General features: G+C 38.7%; 1 protein-coding gene across 1 annotated transcript in view; it reads left to right on the top strand.

Moving 5' to 3' along the window:
* The first annotated feature begins 1,546 nt into the window (after nt 1-1,546).
* Nucleotides 1,547-16,414, top strand: part of LOC135786632 (butyrophilin-like protein 1) — a 58,214-nt gene continuing 43,346 nt past the window's right edge. Inside the window, exon 1 of the mRNA XM_065296124.1 lies at nt 1,547-1,680. Within this exon, the coding sequence (XP_065152196.1) occupies nt 1,602-1,680 (79 nt within the window). The 5' untranslated portion in view covers nt 1,547-1,601. The remainder of the gene's footprint in view (nt 1,681-16,414) is intronic.

Below are 16,414 nucleotides of genomic sequence, written 5' to 3'. Positions count from 1 at the left end.
TTTTTAGGTAGTGTGAGCTCACAGTGAGTGTGCAGTGACCTCATAATAGTCCCTTTTCACATACAGTCTCTTCTGGAAATTTACTGGTAAAAATTGTGTCAAGTGTGAACAAACCTTTTTTGGAAAAATCGATGCTGCCAATTGACCAATAAGATAGGTTGTAAGATTACCAGTAATTTATTGGTAAGTGCTATGTGTGAACAAAAAATATAGATTACCGGCATTTAGAATTGACGACGTCAGACCGCGCTGACAGCTTCGGGCCAATCATATCGTTTTGATACAGATGACGCATTTTCCGCCGAACTGTTTACGGACGTTTCCACACACACATGCTGCTTAAAAGTCGAGCACACCTGAAGTTAATGTCCAAAGTTATTTAAAACAGCGCACCATTTTTTTTCCAAATTGCAGACTTCCTCAGCACACCCTCTTCCTACTGAAAAATCCAGCAAAGACCAGCATAAGCTGGTAGCTGGTCTAAGCTGGTCCTCGAAGCTTGGCAAAGCTGGTCAAGCTGGTGGGTCAGCTGGTCTTCCCCTTACGAAAATGAACCATTATTGTGGTAAAAGTGTAGTAACCATGGTTTTTTGGTGTATTGATTACTATCAGCAAAACCATGGTTTTACTACACTTACCAGAGGCGTCATCCCATTGGTTTTTTGAGCCAAATGGATTTTTTGCATGCAACCTTAAAATCAAAGAAGCATTTATTAATCTGTTACTTTCTTTTAATCTGTTTAAAATGCCCAAATTATCAATTTTGTGCTGCATCCTCCGTGTCACTTTTACACATAAATAAACAAAACATGCCGTTTGAGATGTAAATATGATGCCAATATGTAATTATTCCGATTGAATAGTATTTGATACAAAAGTTAGTTAACACTTTTATTTTGGAGTTTTTTTTAAGGCAGGGGCGCTCAGATTGTTAGAAGTGTAAGTGCCATTGAAAAGACTGAAAGCTCTATATTATAATAATATAATTTGTTTGATGTATGTGTATGCACACATTTCTGTGAGCTTTGCACACTGTGCCACCTTAAAAGAAATTGGTGCATGACGCCCCTGACACTTACCATGGTTGAACTATGGTTTTTGAAAACCATAGATGTCAAAACCATGGTTATTTTTCATAAGGGTCCAGCCTCACCAGCTAAGTCCAGCTAGACCAGCTTAAAAAGTGACCAAAACACAGCTAGACCAGCTCGCTAAACCAGCAATGCCAGCTAAAACCAAGCTTGGAGACCTGCAACTAAAACAAGCTCACAAGCTTATGCTTTTCAGTATGGAGGAAAAATCCTTGTGCGTGCTACCACACTTGGCAATAAAGCTCTTTCCGATTCTGATATTATTATTTTATGAACGTGAATTGTTTGTGTGAATATATATATATATATATATATATATATATATATATATATATATATATATATATATATATATATATATATATATATATATATATATACTTGTGCGCACATGAGTGAGGTTTGGTGCATGTGGCGATGTGGGCGCGTCTGACGTGTGAATATAAAGCGCATCTGCAATCCTGCTGCAGACAGAAGTGCGTTTGAGTTTCATGCCCACGTTGTGTTTGCATGACTATCCGATTTAAAAACATCAGCACGATGTTATTGGTGATCTATTTCCTGGTTGGGTACACGCAAGGGTTCGCAGGTAGGTTTAAAAAGTTTTTTTCCTGCGTGTGACTGCACGTAAACAACTTTACCGATGTGCTTTAACTGTAGTAAAGTATAGTTAACCAGTTGCATTGCTTACTGTTTGTATTACAAAAGTTTAACTATTAATGCCACAGTTATTGTGTTTCATGTGAGACGATTGTTTAGTGCATAATAGCGGAGGCGCATTGGCACAGGGTTTACGCTCTTGCAAATACCAATGTTTAAAGGGATAGTTCATCATTTTCTCATCCTCATGTTGTTCTAAACCTGTATGAATTTATTTTCAAAAGAAGATATTTTGATATATGATGATAAATACGATTGAATTATGGTTACCGTCAACTGCGTACTTTTGATCATTTATCATATTCTTTATCACAATATTTCCACAATATTTGTTTTCATACTAATTGTATGGTTACAATCAGTCTGTTACAAAATATCCTCTTTTGTGTTCATCAGAAAAAAGAAATTCATACAGGTTAAACACGAGGATGACTTTTGGTTGAACTATCCCTTTACACTTTAAATAGCGTACTGAAATAACATTTGTCTTAAATATTAGTTATGCATGTTTAAAATCCCACTGATTTAATCACAGTTTCTTTTCCAACACATGTATTTTACCCTGGAAAATTTAAAAAAATTATCATATTATGTTCAAAAATTGAATTATACAGTAATATTAACAGGCTAGTGTTTATAAACAAGATATGATAATACATGTGCCTTTCTATATTGTTTATTTATTGTAACTTTGAAATCTGAAGTTTCTGTGTTTTTCATTGGTCACAGTTGTGACCGACTAGTAATTTATACAGTAGCTCAAATATAAATCCCCCGCAGGCAATTTTGGCTTAACACGGCATAATGTAGGCTGCCAGTGAAATAGACATGTAACCATAGCCCAAGAAAAGACAATGTGTATACTTTTAAAACATGTAAAAGAAATGGAAGCAAACACCTTAAACACCTGTAGACTTTGCTGACATGAATGTGAATGTGTTCTTTTGGGAAAATAGGATCAATTCAAGGTTTTTTGTGGTTGAATTGGGTCTTTGTGCAGGTGTATGTGAGGCTGTACTATGTAAACCTTTCACCACTACTGCAAATATAAAGAGTATTTCATTAACTCATCTTAGGGGAGATGGCATGTGTGTTTTATAAAGTAAAAACTGTGAGGTTTTAACATCTGATTGGTTTAGAATGAAATAAACAAAGTGTAGGGTTCATTGAGTTTTTCATCAATCTGGTGAGACGAAAGGTTGTAGCAGTCTGTACAGTACGTCGTTGTTCAGGAGGTATTTAAGGTATTTACCTCTATTCCTACAGTGTGGCTAAGCGTGGATCTGTTTCCAATTTTCCTCTTTGAAGTGGTTTGTAAATTTTTAGACTTCCAATAAAAAATAATTCAAGCCTTGTATTTAGTGTGGTCGGCTGACATCGTTTTTCCCAAGGAGGGGCAGTGATGTGTACATTACTAGCTACTGTATGTCTCTTTCATTAAGGTCGCTAGGAGGGGTTCCTAATTCTGGTTGTCCTTACATCTATAAATAAATGAGTAACCATCCTATCAGTAAATAGTCCCTTTCACATACAGTCTTTACTGGTAAATCCAGCTAACAGGACATTTGTGAACAGAACCTTTCTGTTAAATCAATGACGCCAATTGACCAGTAAGAGAGGTGGTAAGATTACCAGTAATTTACTCCTAAGCGCTATGTGTGAACAAAAAATATAGATTACCGGCATTTAGAACGGACGACGTCAGACCGCGCTGACAGCTTCGGGCCAATCATAATGTTTTACGGACGTTTCCACACACCGACTGCTTAAAAGTTGAGCACACCTGAAGTTAACATCCACATTTCTTCACCAAAGTCGTTTAAAACAGCGCAACATCTATTTGCCGAATTGCCAACGTCCTTAGCACACCCACAGGGCCATAGATGATGTGAACAATAATTTCATTAGTAGTCGCTTCCCAAAAGTCACTCATCATTGGCATAAAGTTGAACTGTTCTAAACTTTCTTGTGTTGCCTGACACATCCCATCCAGTCACTGTTGCGTGTGTCACCGGAAATGAAAGGGATAGTTCATCCAAAAATGAAAATTCTCTCATTATTTTCTCACTCTTATGTTGTTACAAATCTGTAGAAATTTGTTTTTATTAACACAAGCCCCATTCACTTCAATACTTCAATAGAAGGAAAAGAGAATATTATGGAAGTGAATGGGGCTCATAAACGGTTTGCTTTTACTCAAGTATGTTTTGTTTAAAGTATTATACTTCGTTACAACTTAAATCATATCCGTTACTGAGTAAAAAATATAAAAAAGCAAGCTGATAAAGGTGCGCAAGGCAAGTGTTTCATTCCTATGTAAGTTAGGCTTCACGCTCCTGATTACGGAATTGCCAACCGTGTTTTTATCGTTCATTTGCACGACGTGTCAATCGTTTTTGACACCCTGCGTTTTATCTTCTGAGGTCTAGCAGCTTCACGTGAAGTCAAACACAACTTAAGAACGTCCTCAAGAATGCGCAGGGTCATTACACAAAAAAAATCCAAATTCAAAATGTTAATAATTAAGATAATTAAGTAACTTGAACAAAGATTTTTTTGTTGAATGTGGTCAATTTATTATTTTGTGTTTGCTGAATGTTTTGAAAGACTGATGTTTGTTCATTTTTACCATGATTGAGAACTATGTGTTCAGTGTAGAAGGCGGTGCAGTGGTTTATAGCGGGCATCATTGTTGACTCAGAGCAAAAAGGTCTCTGGTTCAAGCAAGGGCTCAGTCAGACAAAGACTCTGTTCAGAAGACTTTCTTTGTGGAGTTTGTATGTCTCTCTGTGACATTTGAGACCTACTTGTGACATTTAGGGCTGTCACAATTAGGACATTTGTCTGATGGTTCATTCCCTAATATATTGTGATGATTATGGAGATTAATTGCCTGTTTTTGGGTTTTGGGGTTGTGACGATTAATTGTCTGTTTTATTGTATTGACATTTAATATTTTTTTTGTTTGTTCATGAAATAATTTTATTTACATTTATTACACGGCTCTCTGGAATGCTTGATTCTGATTGGTCAGTTGAAACATTTGCAGGTTCGTTCTTTTCAAATAATAACCGCTCCAAAGTAATAACGCATAGCCGGTACTACTTGTACGATTAAAATCGCTCCGCGCCAATAAAGATTACTGTTTGGCGCCATCTTGTGACAAACACTGGACAACCACAATTAAGAATGGAACATTTTGACAGAAATTTTAACATGTACGGAAAAAACAAAACATTTAAACAGTGGATAGAAGAACGAACAACGACAAGACACAGAGAGCTTACTGAGACTGAACTTGACAAAATAGAGCATGACAGCTACGAAGCCAACACACAAAAAAATACAGAATGGGCATTAAAACTTCTCAAAGACTGACTAAAAGAGAAAAAAATGGAGACAGACAAGTATGAAGCAGAGGATCTTAATAAGGTATTACGATCATTTTATGCATCTGTGCAAAGTTTCGCGGAAGGATAGAAATGTTAATTTAAAACAAATATGCCAATAAAATGTTTCAAATTTATATTCATGTCCAGTTTTTTTTCTTATGTGGCAAGTAGCCGTGTAATAAGCGGGTTAATGTAGAGGCAGGCGGGGAGTTATCGGGAAATAAGCCCCTTCAGTGTGATACAAGACCCTCCGCTTCACGTCAGGTCCTGATCACACTGTCGGGGCTTATTTCCCGATAACCACCGGCTGCCTCTAAACTTTTGTAAGGTTTAATTGGCTGTAAATATTAATACACATAACCCATAATTAAAAGTCATTATTTAATGAATATATCTTTAAAAAACTGAACATTCTTTATAAGAAATAAACACAATAACTGAAAATAAAAATGCAATCAAAATAAACTGACCATAGGAGAACAGGCCTCAAATAGTAGCCAATCCTACTAAGGTCATATTAGTACTGGACCTGATGTAGTGGCTTCAAAAAAGACATTTAATTTTGGAATGCTGTTTTGGAAATGTATGTTTTACATGGCAGTTCATACTGCTTATCAAAGTTTTGCAGCATTTGTTTAACCGGGGCGGAGCCAGAAATTGTAGACATTGGGGGCTTATGCTGCATTCCAGAGCCCATCCAAACCATTGGGACGTGGGACTTGAAGTGTACTAGCTCCTACTTCAAAGCGTTCCAGGCAATTGAAGTGGAACGTAAACAGAAAACATGGACTACCGTTGCGCTAAGCTTCATGCTAACAGATAATATCGACAATTTCACGCCATAATATAAAAAACAAGTTGTGTTCAAATTACAGTGTCTTAAAAACCCAACAAGCAGAGAAGTACAGTTTATAGCCTATTCTTTGAAGCTTTACCTCTTACGACGCAAGACTCCATGGGCGCCGTCATTATCCTCCGACTTAATTTTGCGAAGTCGGGGTGGGTACCAGTTTCGACAGGCATTCCAGTGCACTTTTCCTAGTTGGAGGTATAACAGTCCTACGTCCCACTGGTTTGTACAGGCTCTGGAACGCAGCATTAGCCCAAATCTAGGGGTTCCAATGCTTGGTCCCCTGCTGATATTTTTTTCTGATATTTACGGCAGCTTTATAAACTATTTTTTAATCTAAGTGTTCTCTGTATTGTCATTTTGAAACTGAAACAACACATTTTGACAGCGACACTTTAACTTCTCTTATCCAAAAATAAAAATGTAGGCTAATCCAGTAACTGAAGCTACATAAGAAAGAATAACAATTTTGACTTCACTAGCAGAACAATTCCTCACCTGCTTATGGAAGCTCTCTCTCTCCACCCTCCTCTCTCCTTATTTGCACTGATAATTATCACACATAAGCATATTTTTAATGTAAGAGATTAAGGATTTACATTTTATAACTGTCTATCAATGTATTTCTGAGGTGAAATCATTGCCAATTTCAGTGAAATGCATGTGGACAAAACATAAGCGGCCTAGTATATAGTTTATCACCTTCTTACTTCTGATGTCTTTCAAAAAATAAATCGTATATCCATCTATAAAAAAGGGATATGTGCAATGAGCAAGGTAAAAAAAATAGTTTTAATTCACTGTGATTAAATGTACTTTAAATAAAACGTTACCAACGACAGTGTGCAGCAGAGCATGCAGACTAGATCACAGCGCTAACAGTAGCCGTTAGCCACACAGATAATATATCAGTTGGCGCTATTTAACATTTTTCACATCACATAACTATTAATATACACTTTTATAGTAATAACGGTTGGCACTGTAATAATAACGTTTGAAAAATGCGTTTACTGTGAGAAGATTCAGCATATGAATTTGCCTGCAACTTCAATCTCTCATTCACTTTCAATGGACTGGAGTGTGGCACTGGAGAGTTAGCTGAATGCCGCCACGTAGCATACTGGATGAATTCATTTTCCAGATCTGAAAAGATTTGGGGCTTTTGACAAAACATTCGGGCTTAAGACCCAGAAGCCACCCCCTCGCTCCGCCCCTGTTCTTTAAATACTGTTTTTTCCACAGTATTGAAAGGCTTTGTATCAGTTAAGGAGCGCCATCTGATACTGTCTCATTTATACGGCGCTGCAGCTCCCCCTAGTGTTTATAAAGAGATTTGCAATCATTGTGGTGATCTTAAATCATTGCGATGATGTCAAAAATCGCGATGAGATGATTATTTAATCAGCCCTAGTGACATTGTGGGTTCACTCCCACAGTCCAAAACATTCCGGTTAGCTGAATTGGATATACTACATTGCCCTTTACCCGACTTGTGTGTGGATTAAGTTTATGAATAGATGCTGGAATGGTGTTTATACAGTCGTAATCTTAGTTGAGAGGACCCAAGTCACTAGTTGGATAAACTCAGAAATTTGCTTATTGCATAGTCAGTTGAAGTTGGTTTAACTTGTTGGTTAAAGTTGACATTAATCTGTGAATTGATGTGAACTATATCACCCAAGAGTTGAGTAAACTCAAAAAAGCTGAGCACAGCAAGTTGCCTTAAAAATGTAAGTTGTTAACTTTTTATTTTTTACAGTGTAGACAGAGAGAGAGAGAGAGAGAAAGAAAGAGAGAGACAGACAGAAAGCTGAGATCATTCACCAGTATGCTCATCTTATCATAAACAAAAATGCACGCGAGTGGTTTCTGGAGAGAGAAATAACTGATAAAAAGCAAACTTCAGATGCTGCGGAAAAAAAGTGCAGGACTTTAAATACGTCACATGTCTTTCCGGGATATTTTTCTGTATCTGTGTGACACACAAATTCCAGCAAAACCTTGGTAGTGTCAATGAACAAAAAATCAAACAATTCCAGACAAATCCCAGATGCATTTTCCTTGTATTGTCGAGAGAGAGAGAGAGAGAGAGAGAGACAGAGCATAAACGGATCAATGCACGCAGCTCAACAGATGGAGAACTTGTGTACAATGACATGTTGCAAAATAACAGACTGTAAGGTACCTTTACATGTATAAAACCTCAGGAGTAATTCAAACGTGAAGCTATTTGGATTGACTAACAATCAAACCGATATTCTCGTAATAAATGCGCATCACTTTTCTCTAAAGGATTATTTTGATCATTAGAAATGCGCGTTGGTACTTCCTTTTCTTAAATAACCATAAAATCAGCCATCGCGTATGAAGTTAAAGTTCCTGTTGTAGTCCCTTAAGTTTTTATGGGAAAATGGGACTTCAGGACTTTGTAGCAAAGCATAGCAGATCTTAAGGTAATTAGCATTTTAGGGTAAATACTAGTGAAGGGGACGAAACCGCCTATGCCGAGTCCGAGTCAAGACAGAGTCTTTGAAGGGTCGAGACCGGGTCCATTGGTTTTCAAATAGAGTCGAGTCCGAGTCAAGACCGAGTCTTTGAGGAAGCAAGTCTGAGTCGAGACCGAGTCCTTTAGGAGTCGAGACTGAGTCGAGACCAAGACCATAAATATAATCAACAGTTAGGTCTACAGACTAAGCTAGATTGGGAATTGTTTAGAGGAGCAGTCTTAATATGGACTATTCTTTAACTATCATTAAAAAAATCCCTACCACATGCATCATCTTCTGCCTATTTTTCTAGAGATAAATAAACGGCTCTGATGGCAGTATCTTTGCATTGCACCATGGGATGTCATTTTCAAATAATGCCCGTCAACATTGCATTTTATTATTATTGTTATGTGTTGTGTGTTTTTTAATATGAACATAAAAAATGCGCTGGTCTCGAGGACTCGGTCTGAAATTACGAGTCCTTCTCCCCTCACTGTGGTTCGAGACCGAGTCAAGATTGAGTCCTTGAAGGAAAAAGTCAGAGAAAGCAGAAATTAGTCTCGAGACCGGTCTGGAGTCGGAGACCGGAGTCGAGTACTACATAACTAGTAAATACTTTTTGACAGCCTTATGGTTCCCTTAGTGAACACCTATTTACTAGCTGCTGACCTCAAATTTTTTGCTTTAAAAGTGCATAACTCACCTGTAAACATAGTAGTCATTTACACTGGGGACGCTGGGGACATGTCCCCACCACTTTTTGAAATGGCTGATTTTGTCCCCACCAATTTTTGAATGCATTTCGTTAAAATGTTCTGAAAAATCAAGTGATGCTTATGCGACTTACAACTGGTTTTGTGCTCCAGGGTCACATATGTAGCGTTTTATGCTTATGGTGTGTTTTCTTTTACTTATGTAATGAATTTCATTGTAATCATTAACTTAATGTGCTGCTGTTTTCTAAAGTATGGTGCTTTGGCACTGTTCGGTTGAGCTGGTGTTGCAGGGACTGTTACTGAGGGATTTATGTATTTTTGAGTATTTTCGTGTTGTTCACTGGCCTACGCTATGCCCATTTTTGATGTGCCGTTATTCAATATTTTTCCTGTCCTGCTGTAATGTTTTTTCATCTGATCTTTTAAACACAAACTGACGCCCCTGCCTGTAAAAATCATTAAACAATTCCATTAATTCCAATTCGACCTCGGGCGCAGTAATATTGACAGAAGTTTGAGCGAGAGGGGGTCAGGAGTGATGATGTTACTGGGCGAGGTTGAAGCGCTGCAAACTAAGTGCTTTTCCGCCATACAATATAGTTCTCATTTTTTATCTGCTTAAAAAATCGCCACGTTTTTTGTGCCACCATACTTGTTTAACTAATCATGTAACAGTCTTCAAATAGGGAAAACAAGGAAGTGTTTGCTAGCTAAATTCATCCCTGTTTGGATCCTAAGGAATGAATGGGGCTAGGCTAAATGCTAACACATTCACAACGCACTGTACAAAGATTAAGTGCACGCATTGAAAAAAGATAGGTATGTATTTATTCGTTTAGATTTTTAGTTACTGTAATTTTACTTGAGCAGAATATTTTATTACTCTTTCCACCTCTGATCAGAACAAAATACATTAATACAGGTTTGTAAGTACACAGGAGAATGAGAAAATGATGACCGAATTTTTATTTTTGGGCGAACTATCCCTTTAAAATGAATGTATGTGATCGTTTCGCTTTGTTGCTGCGGGTCACTTGTAATATAAACGGGGTGTAACACTTCCTCCAATGTTGAAACCAAATCTACACCATTGACTGTGGCTACAGTATTCTCTTGTTTTCTCCCTAAAGTCCTTGATTATTATCTTTCAGTCTGACTACATTGCACATTGTTGAAGGCTTATCTGGCTTTCCTACTTATTCTGAGGTCATGATTAATGATTTCTGGTTATAAAGCTACTTTGTCTCTTTGACAGCATGACCTCACAACACCTTGTAGAATGTTGCTTATGTAGAAACTAAAGCAGCAGGTGCATGAGAGTTCAAGAACGGAAAGTTTTAATCATAACACTTTCATTAATAGGGAACAGAAGCGGTCACTGGGTCGATAACCTTTGAAGAGCTCCTATTATCTACAATGTCTTCTAATAGCTCCTAATATCTATGATGTCTCCAAATAGCTCCTATTATCTACAATGTCTCATAATAGCGCCTAATATCTACAATGTCACTCCTACAATGTCTAGACAAATGAACTCTATACAGGAGTTAAAGCTGGCTGTCAATCAAAAAATAAAGATATTTTATTTATACATTTATTTAAATAGGGACAGATACAAAGAAACATAGATAAACTGTAAACAGTCATCTGATATATGCATCATAGAGTTTTTAGCTAAAACTAATTCACAACACTTGTCTAGAGGGGCTAGAGGGGCTTTTTGTTTAAAAAAAAATACAGACTAACATTATTAAGAGAAAGGAAAGAACCAAATAAAATTAAATACAATGAACAGAGAAAAAAGAATAGAGAGAAAGCACAATATAGAGAAGATATTACAAGGAGAAATACAGAGGGTTCACCACAAAAGCCTCAAGAATTCTAGACGCGCTCCAGTGCATTCATGCATTTGAAAAAAACCTCGCGTGTACAGCGGGTGGGACCAGTAGTAAAGGCAGACAATGAGTACTTTCTAAAGCGGGACATCCTGAGTTTTCCATGCGTTTTAGATTTTCTTGAACACAAATGCAAGAATGCTTCCAAGAAGTGGTCAGGACACAAACAACTTGAGGCATGAAACAGTGGGAACAACTCCAACCCGCAAATCAAGCAAGTGGGGCTTTTGTGAGTGCAGGCTCTCTAGGGACAGCAACTTTCAACCCAGTAGCATTACAACACCGGCCAAAGAAAACAGAAAGGCCCACCAGGAATTCTCACATTGCTTCCGATAAGCCAACCCTGGCCTGGTCCCTGATATCAGATCGCTGCTGCTCAGCTCAAACCTCATCCAGACTACACTACATATCTCTAGACCAGTGTTTCCCAATCCTGGTCCTCAAGTACCAGAAAGTTTTAGATGTCCCCTTATTTAAAACACCTGATTCAGCTCATCAGTTTGTTAGGGAGACATGTTAACCATTCTGGAAGGAGGCTGATGAGTTAAATCATGGGCACGTTCAAGTTCAAAACGGTGCGCAATGTTTTGCTAAGGGGGTTCCACGTTGGAAGACATGTTTCCTGGAAACTGTGTGCACCAATCTGCAACAGGGTTTGAGATATGTTTCTTGTTTGGTGGGTGTGTCAGAACTGCAGTCCAATCAGCAGAAACATGTAAACAAACCACGTGGTACTAAAGAAACAGCTAGAACAATGGGTTCAAGTTGGAATGTTCTCTTTCATTCTGGACGGCAAGGGCAGTGACTGTAACATCAAGCGTATTTTACAGCATTAAACAAGTATTTGTAATGATTTCATCAGGCTCCGGAAACGTTTAAAAAAGAACAAAAAGCATGCTTCTCAACTACCATAGTTTCAACTCCTGCGTGCAACATTTGGTGCGGGCTGAACGCAGCCCACGTGTTTTAAATAAGGACACATCTAAAACATTCTGGAAGGGGGTACTTGAGGACAAGGATTGGGAAACACTGGTCTAGACTTAGAACAAATTTACTCTAACACAGTATTAATGTGGAAATATCATGAATATCTCTGGCCTTTAAAACCACCACTGGGTCAGCACCCCCTTACCTTCGCTTACTTATAGAGCCTTATGTACCCTCTCGATCACTGCGCTCTGCCACCGAGCGACGGCTTGTGGTACCATCTCAAAAAGGGAAAAAAACAGTAGCGTGCACCTTCTCAGGAGCTGTTCCACAACTGTGGAATGATCTGCCGGTCGTGACACGATCTGCTGACACTGTAGCTGTCTTTAAGACTCGGCTAAAAACCCATCTCTTCCGCCATTACCTCACTTCCTAATAACGGACTTACTATCTTTCCTTAGTTACCTTTTTCTTTATCTCTTTGAGTACATTTACATGCACAGAATAAGCGGATAACTATCAAAAATCTGCTTATTACAGAAAAATGTTTTCATGCGTTTACATGCAAATCAATAAGCCGGCTATGCAGTCAACTGCGTTTACATGGGACTTGGAGAATTATCAGTTTTCTCGCAGGCAGTGACGTCACCACTTATAGTACATAATAGTTGATCAAAAAGCCGACGGCATATCTGTCTTAAGCTATATTGTTGTATCTCTTCTAGTGTCTGCAGAACCTGTAAATGTAACATAAGCTTCTATAAGCTTCTGTTTCTCTGCCAACTGCTTTAGTCGAGCGGAGACTTTTACTTTGCACTTACTTCCGTGTTTGACGTTTATCTTTCATACTCGGAGACATGCGCACATGGACAAAACCGTGAGAAGCCGGTTAAGGTGTTTACATGCCACGCAAAATCGGCGTAATGAGCAAAAAACTACCTGTGCCGATCGGTTTTTGCTTACGCCGTTTATGAGCTTTCTCCGATTAAAGAAAACAGTTTTACGCGTTTACATGACCCCACGTGTTATCAGTTTATTGAGCATAATCGGCGTACGACTGTGCATGTAAACGCAATCATTCTCTATTTACCTTCCTCTTTGTCTAAAAAAAAAAATACTAACAAACCCTTGGCTATGTATATTGTGTCGGACTTGATGAGACTGTTTCCAGTGCACTTATGTATTGCTGTTCTTGTGTTGCCATAATTGCTTCTATTGTTTACCTCACTTGTAAGTCGCTTTGGACTAAAGCGTCTGCTAAATGACAAAATGTAATGTAATGTAAAATGAAAAAGATCAACCCAGTAACTTAGTTTTGGTAAACCATTCTCTGCAAGCATGTGAAAAAATAGATCATTGAAATCTGGCTCCCCTTGTGATGTCAAAAGGGGATCTTATTATAATAATACCGCCCCTTAATCTGCACTATCCAACCACGGCACAGCCATTTAGTGCAGAGATAGAAAAAAGAATTCACTGCACAATTGAGTTTCAATTTCAACAAACCACCATCATGGCGATCAGTATGTGCATTTCATCTGCTCATTTACATTTAAAAGGACACAAAAAAGGCACATTTTTCCTCACTCCTACAAAGTGGCATTGCTGCATGCCATAATACATTATCTATATGGTAGTTTGAGCTAAAACTTCACATATGTACTTTGGGGTTTATTTTACATCTTAAAAAAGTATTGTGAAATGTCCCCTTTAAAAAACGGAATAAAATGATAAGCTAAAGAAGTGTGAAGTATTTAAAGGCGGGGTGTGTGATTTTTAAAGAATACTTTGGCAGTGTCAGGATTCTGTCAGAATCTTGTCTTGTTTTAATGTCTAGTACAATTTGACAGAATTCTGACAGTACCATGTTCTATGTGGGAACACGTGGCCATGGTGTGTTGATATCAGGCCACGTGTTTTCCTTGTCTTGTCTCTTTTACCCCGCTCCTTTGTCATTCTCATTGGTTTGATTGTTTTATCCCTTGCACCTGTTCTCCTCTTGATTTACTCCCTTATTTAAAGCCCTTGTGTTTCTTGTCATGTGCTCGTTCGTTTTGTAAATTGCTTTTGTAGTCAAGTGTTCTGATCCAGTTTCAAGTCTAGTTGTGTGTTAAGTCTGTCCAGTGTTTTATATCTGTTTACTGTTGTTTGCCCCCTCGAGGGCCTTTGTTTTGTCATTTATTAAGGTTTTTTCTGTTCACCCCTGACATCACCTGCTTTTGGGTTTATCTGTCCACTGTTCCTGACAGAACGAACAAGCCATTACTAAACCCAGCAACGATGTCGGAGTCTGCTGCAGTCCCGCCTGTTTCGGTTTTGCTACCCATTGCAGTGCACCCTGTTCCGGGCTGGCTGTCTGATCGAGGATGCTTAGCACTCTTTGCTGAGCTCTGGAGAGCCGTTGCTATGCCTGAGCCAGCTTTCAGTGAGGTTGCTGCTGTGCTTGGTCTGTTTCTTGGATTGGCTGCCGCCAGGTTTACGCTAGTTCACGGGATGGTCGGTACCGAGTCCAACACCTCACCTGCTACTCCACTGCTCTCAGCCCGCGCAGCCGACCCAGCCCGCTCAGCCAGAGCAGTTTGTGCTGTCCCGGCTGCGCCCAAGTCCTGCACCTCCATGGACTTGTTTATCATGGACTTGTGTTCCCCCTGGACTCATTGTTTTGTAGTTTTTTGACAAGTTAAAAGTCATGTCTTGTTATCTGTCATGTTGTGTCTGTCTGGTGTGTCCTGCGCAGGCTGGGTCGGCTGCGCGGGCTGGGGGAGGGGTACTGTCAGGATTCTGTCAGAATCTTGTCTTGTTTTAATGTCTAGTACAATTTGACAGAATTCTGACAGTACCATGTTCTATGTGGGAACACGTGGCCATGGTGTGTTGATATCAGGCCACGTGTTTTCCTTGTCTTGTCTCTTTTACCCCGCTCCCTTGTCATTCTCATTGGTTTGATTGTTTTATCCCTTGCACCTGTTCTCCTCTTGATTTACTCCCTTATTTAAAGCCCTTGTGTTTCTTGTCATGTGCTCGTTCGCTTTGTAAACTGCTGTTGTAGTCAAGTGTTCTGATCCAGTTTCAAGTCCAGTTGTGTTAAGTCTGTCCAGTGTTTTATATCTGTTTACTGTTGTTTGCCTCCTCGAGGGCCTTTGTTTTGTCATTTAAAGTTTTTTCTGTTCACCCCTGACATCGCCTGCTTTTGGGTTTATCTGTCCACTGTTCCTGACTTTGTTTTGGTACTCAGTCAGACTCCCTCTTCCACACTTGTAGCCAATTAGCAGTAGTGGGCATGTCTACTAACTGAGATCATTGTTTGGGTTTTGTATGTGTGGGGGGGGGTGGGTCAAAAGAAGGTCTATATTCTATTGGGGTAGGGGTGTATTTGTTTAGGTGATTTCAAATGTTAACATTGGCTTTCAGAGATCATGGACCCTGCCTTTAATGTCAGCTCCTACACTTGAGCAATAGCGGGAATAGGCTCTCTTAATAATTTTGAATTATTTTCTAATTCATATCAAATGACTTCAGGGCTTCTGTCACCTCAGAAGAGTTCAAGATGTGTTCAGTGCAACGCGAGATGAAACCAAATACTAACTAAGCCGTTTTGTTGTGACAATTGTGGGTTTTTTTCTTTACAAAAAATACACATTTTAAATGATAGGTTATTTCATTTCATTCCTTCTGTTCTTCCCTCACGCTGTCTAGTTTTGTGTTGACTCTTCATGGGCTGAGCTATGGGTGGGCCTGTCTGAGAGCACATTTACACATGGTATTAAGATGTGTTTTGGTCGATATGATCACAAGTGCATGCATGTTCCCTGGTATCTCAATCCGTCTCTTTTGACCAGTTTTGACTGATTCTGTCCTTATTACTTCAAAGGGAGGGTCTACGGGTGTGACCTTAAAACATAAATTGAGAAATTACAGATTTAATGAAAGTGACGGCACTGATATTTTGTGAGAGTACACTCTTAGAACGGATGTGTTTAAAACAACACATTAGTGTTGTTTCTGGGACAACACAATAAAATGCGTTGTCACAGAATACACCAATCTCAGTGTTACTATAGAAACGACACATTTGGTGTTACTTTTAACACAACTTGGGGCGGTTTCCCAGACAGGGATTAGACTAGTCCTAGACTAAAATAAATTTAAGAGCTGTCCAAACTAAAACAACTTGCACTGAAATATCTTTAAATATATCAGTGCCCTTTGTTTTGCCTCAAAATGCACACAAGTAATGTTTTTAGTAAGCCATGTTTGTTAAAACTAGTTATATTTCCTAATTAAACTAAGGCCTAGTCCTGGTTTATTAAGATAATCCCTGTCTGGGAAACCACCCCTTGTGTTTTATTTTAACCCAAAATCAACACAAAATGACACATAATGTGTTAACA

Source organism: Paramisgurnus dabryanus, chromosome 20 (assembly GCF_030506205.2).
Source record: "Paramisgurnus dabryanus chromosome 20, PD_genome_1.1, whole genome shotgun sequence".
In the NCBI taxonomy this organism is placed as follows: Eukaryota; Metazoa; Chordata; class Actinopteri; order Cypriniformes; family Cobitidae; genus Paramisgurnus; species Paramisgurnus dabryanus.
Note: the sequence above shows the minus strand (reverse complement) of the source record. Positions and strands in the feature narration are given on the sequence as shown.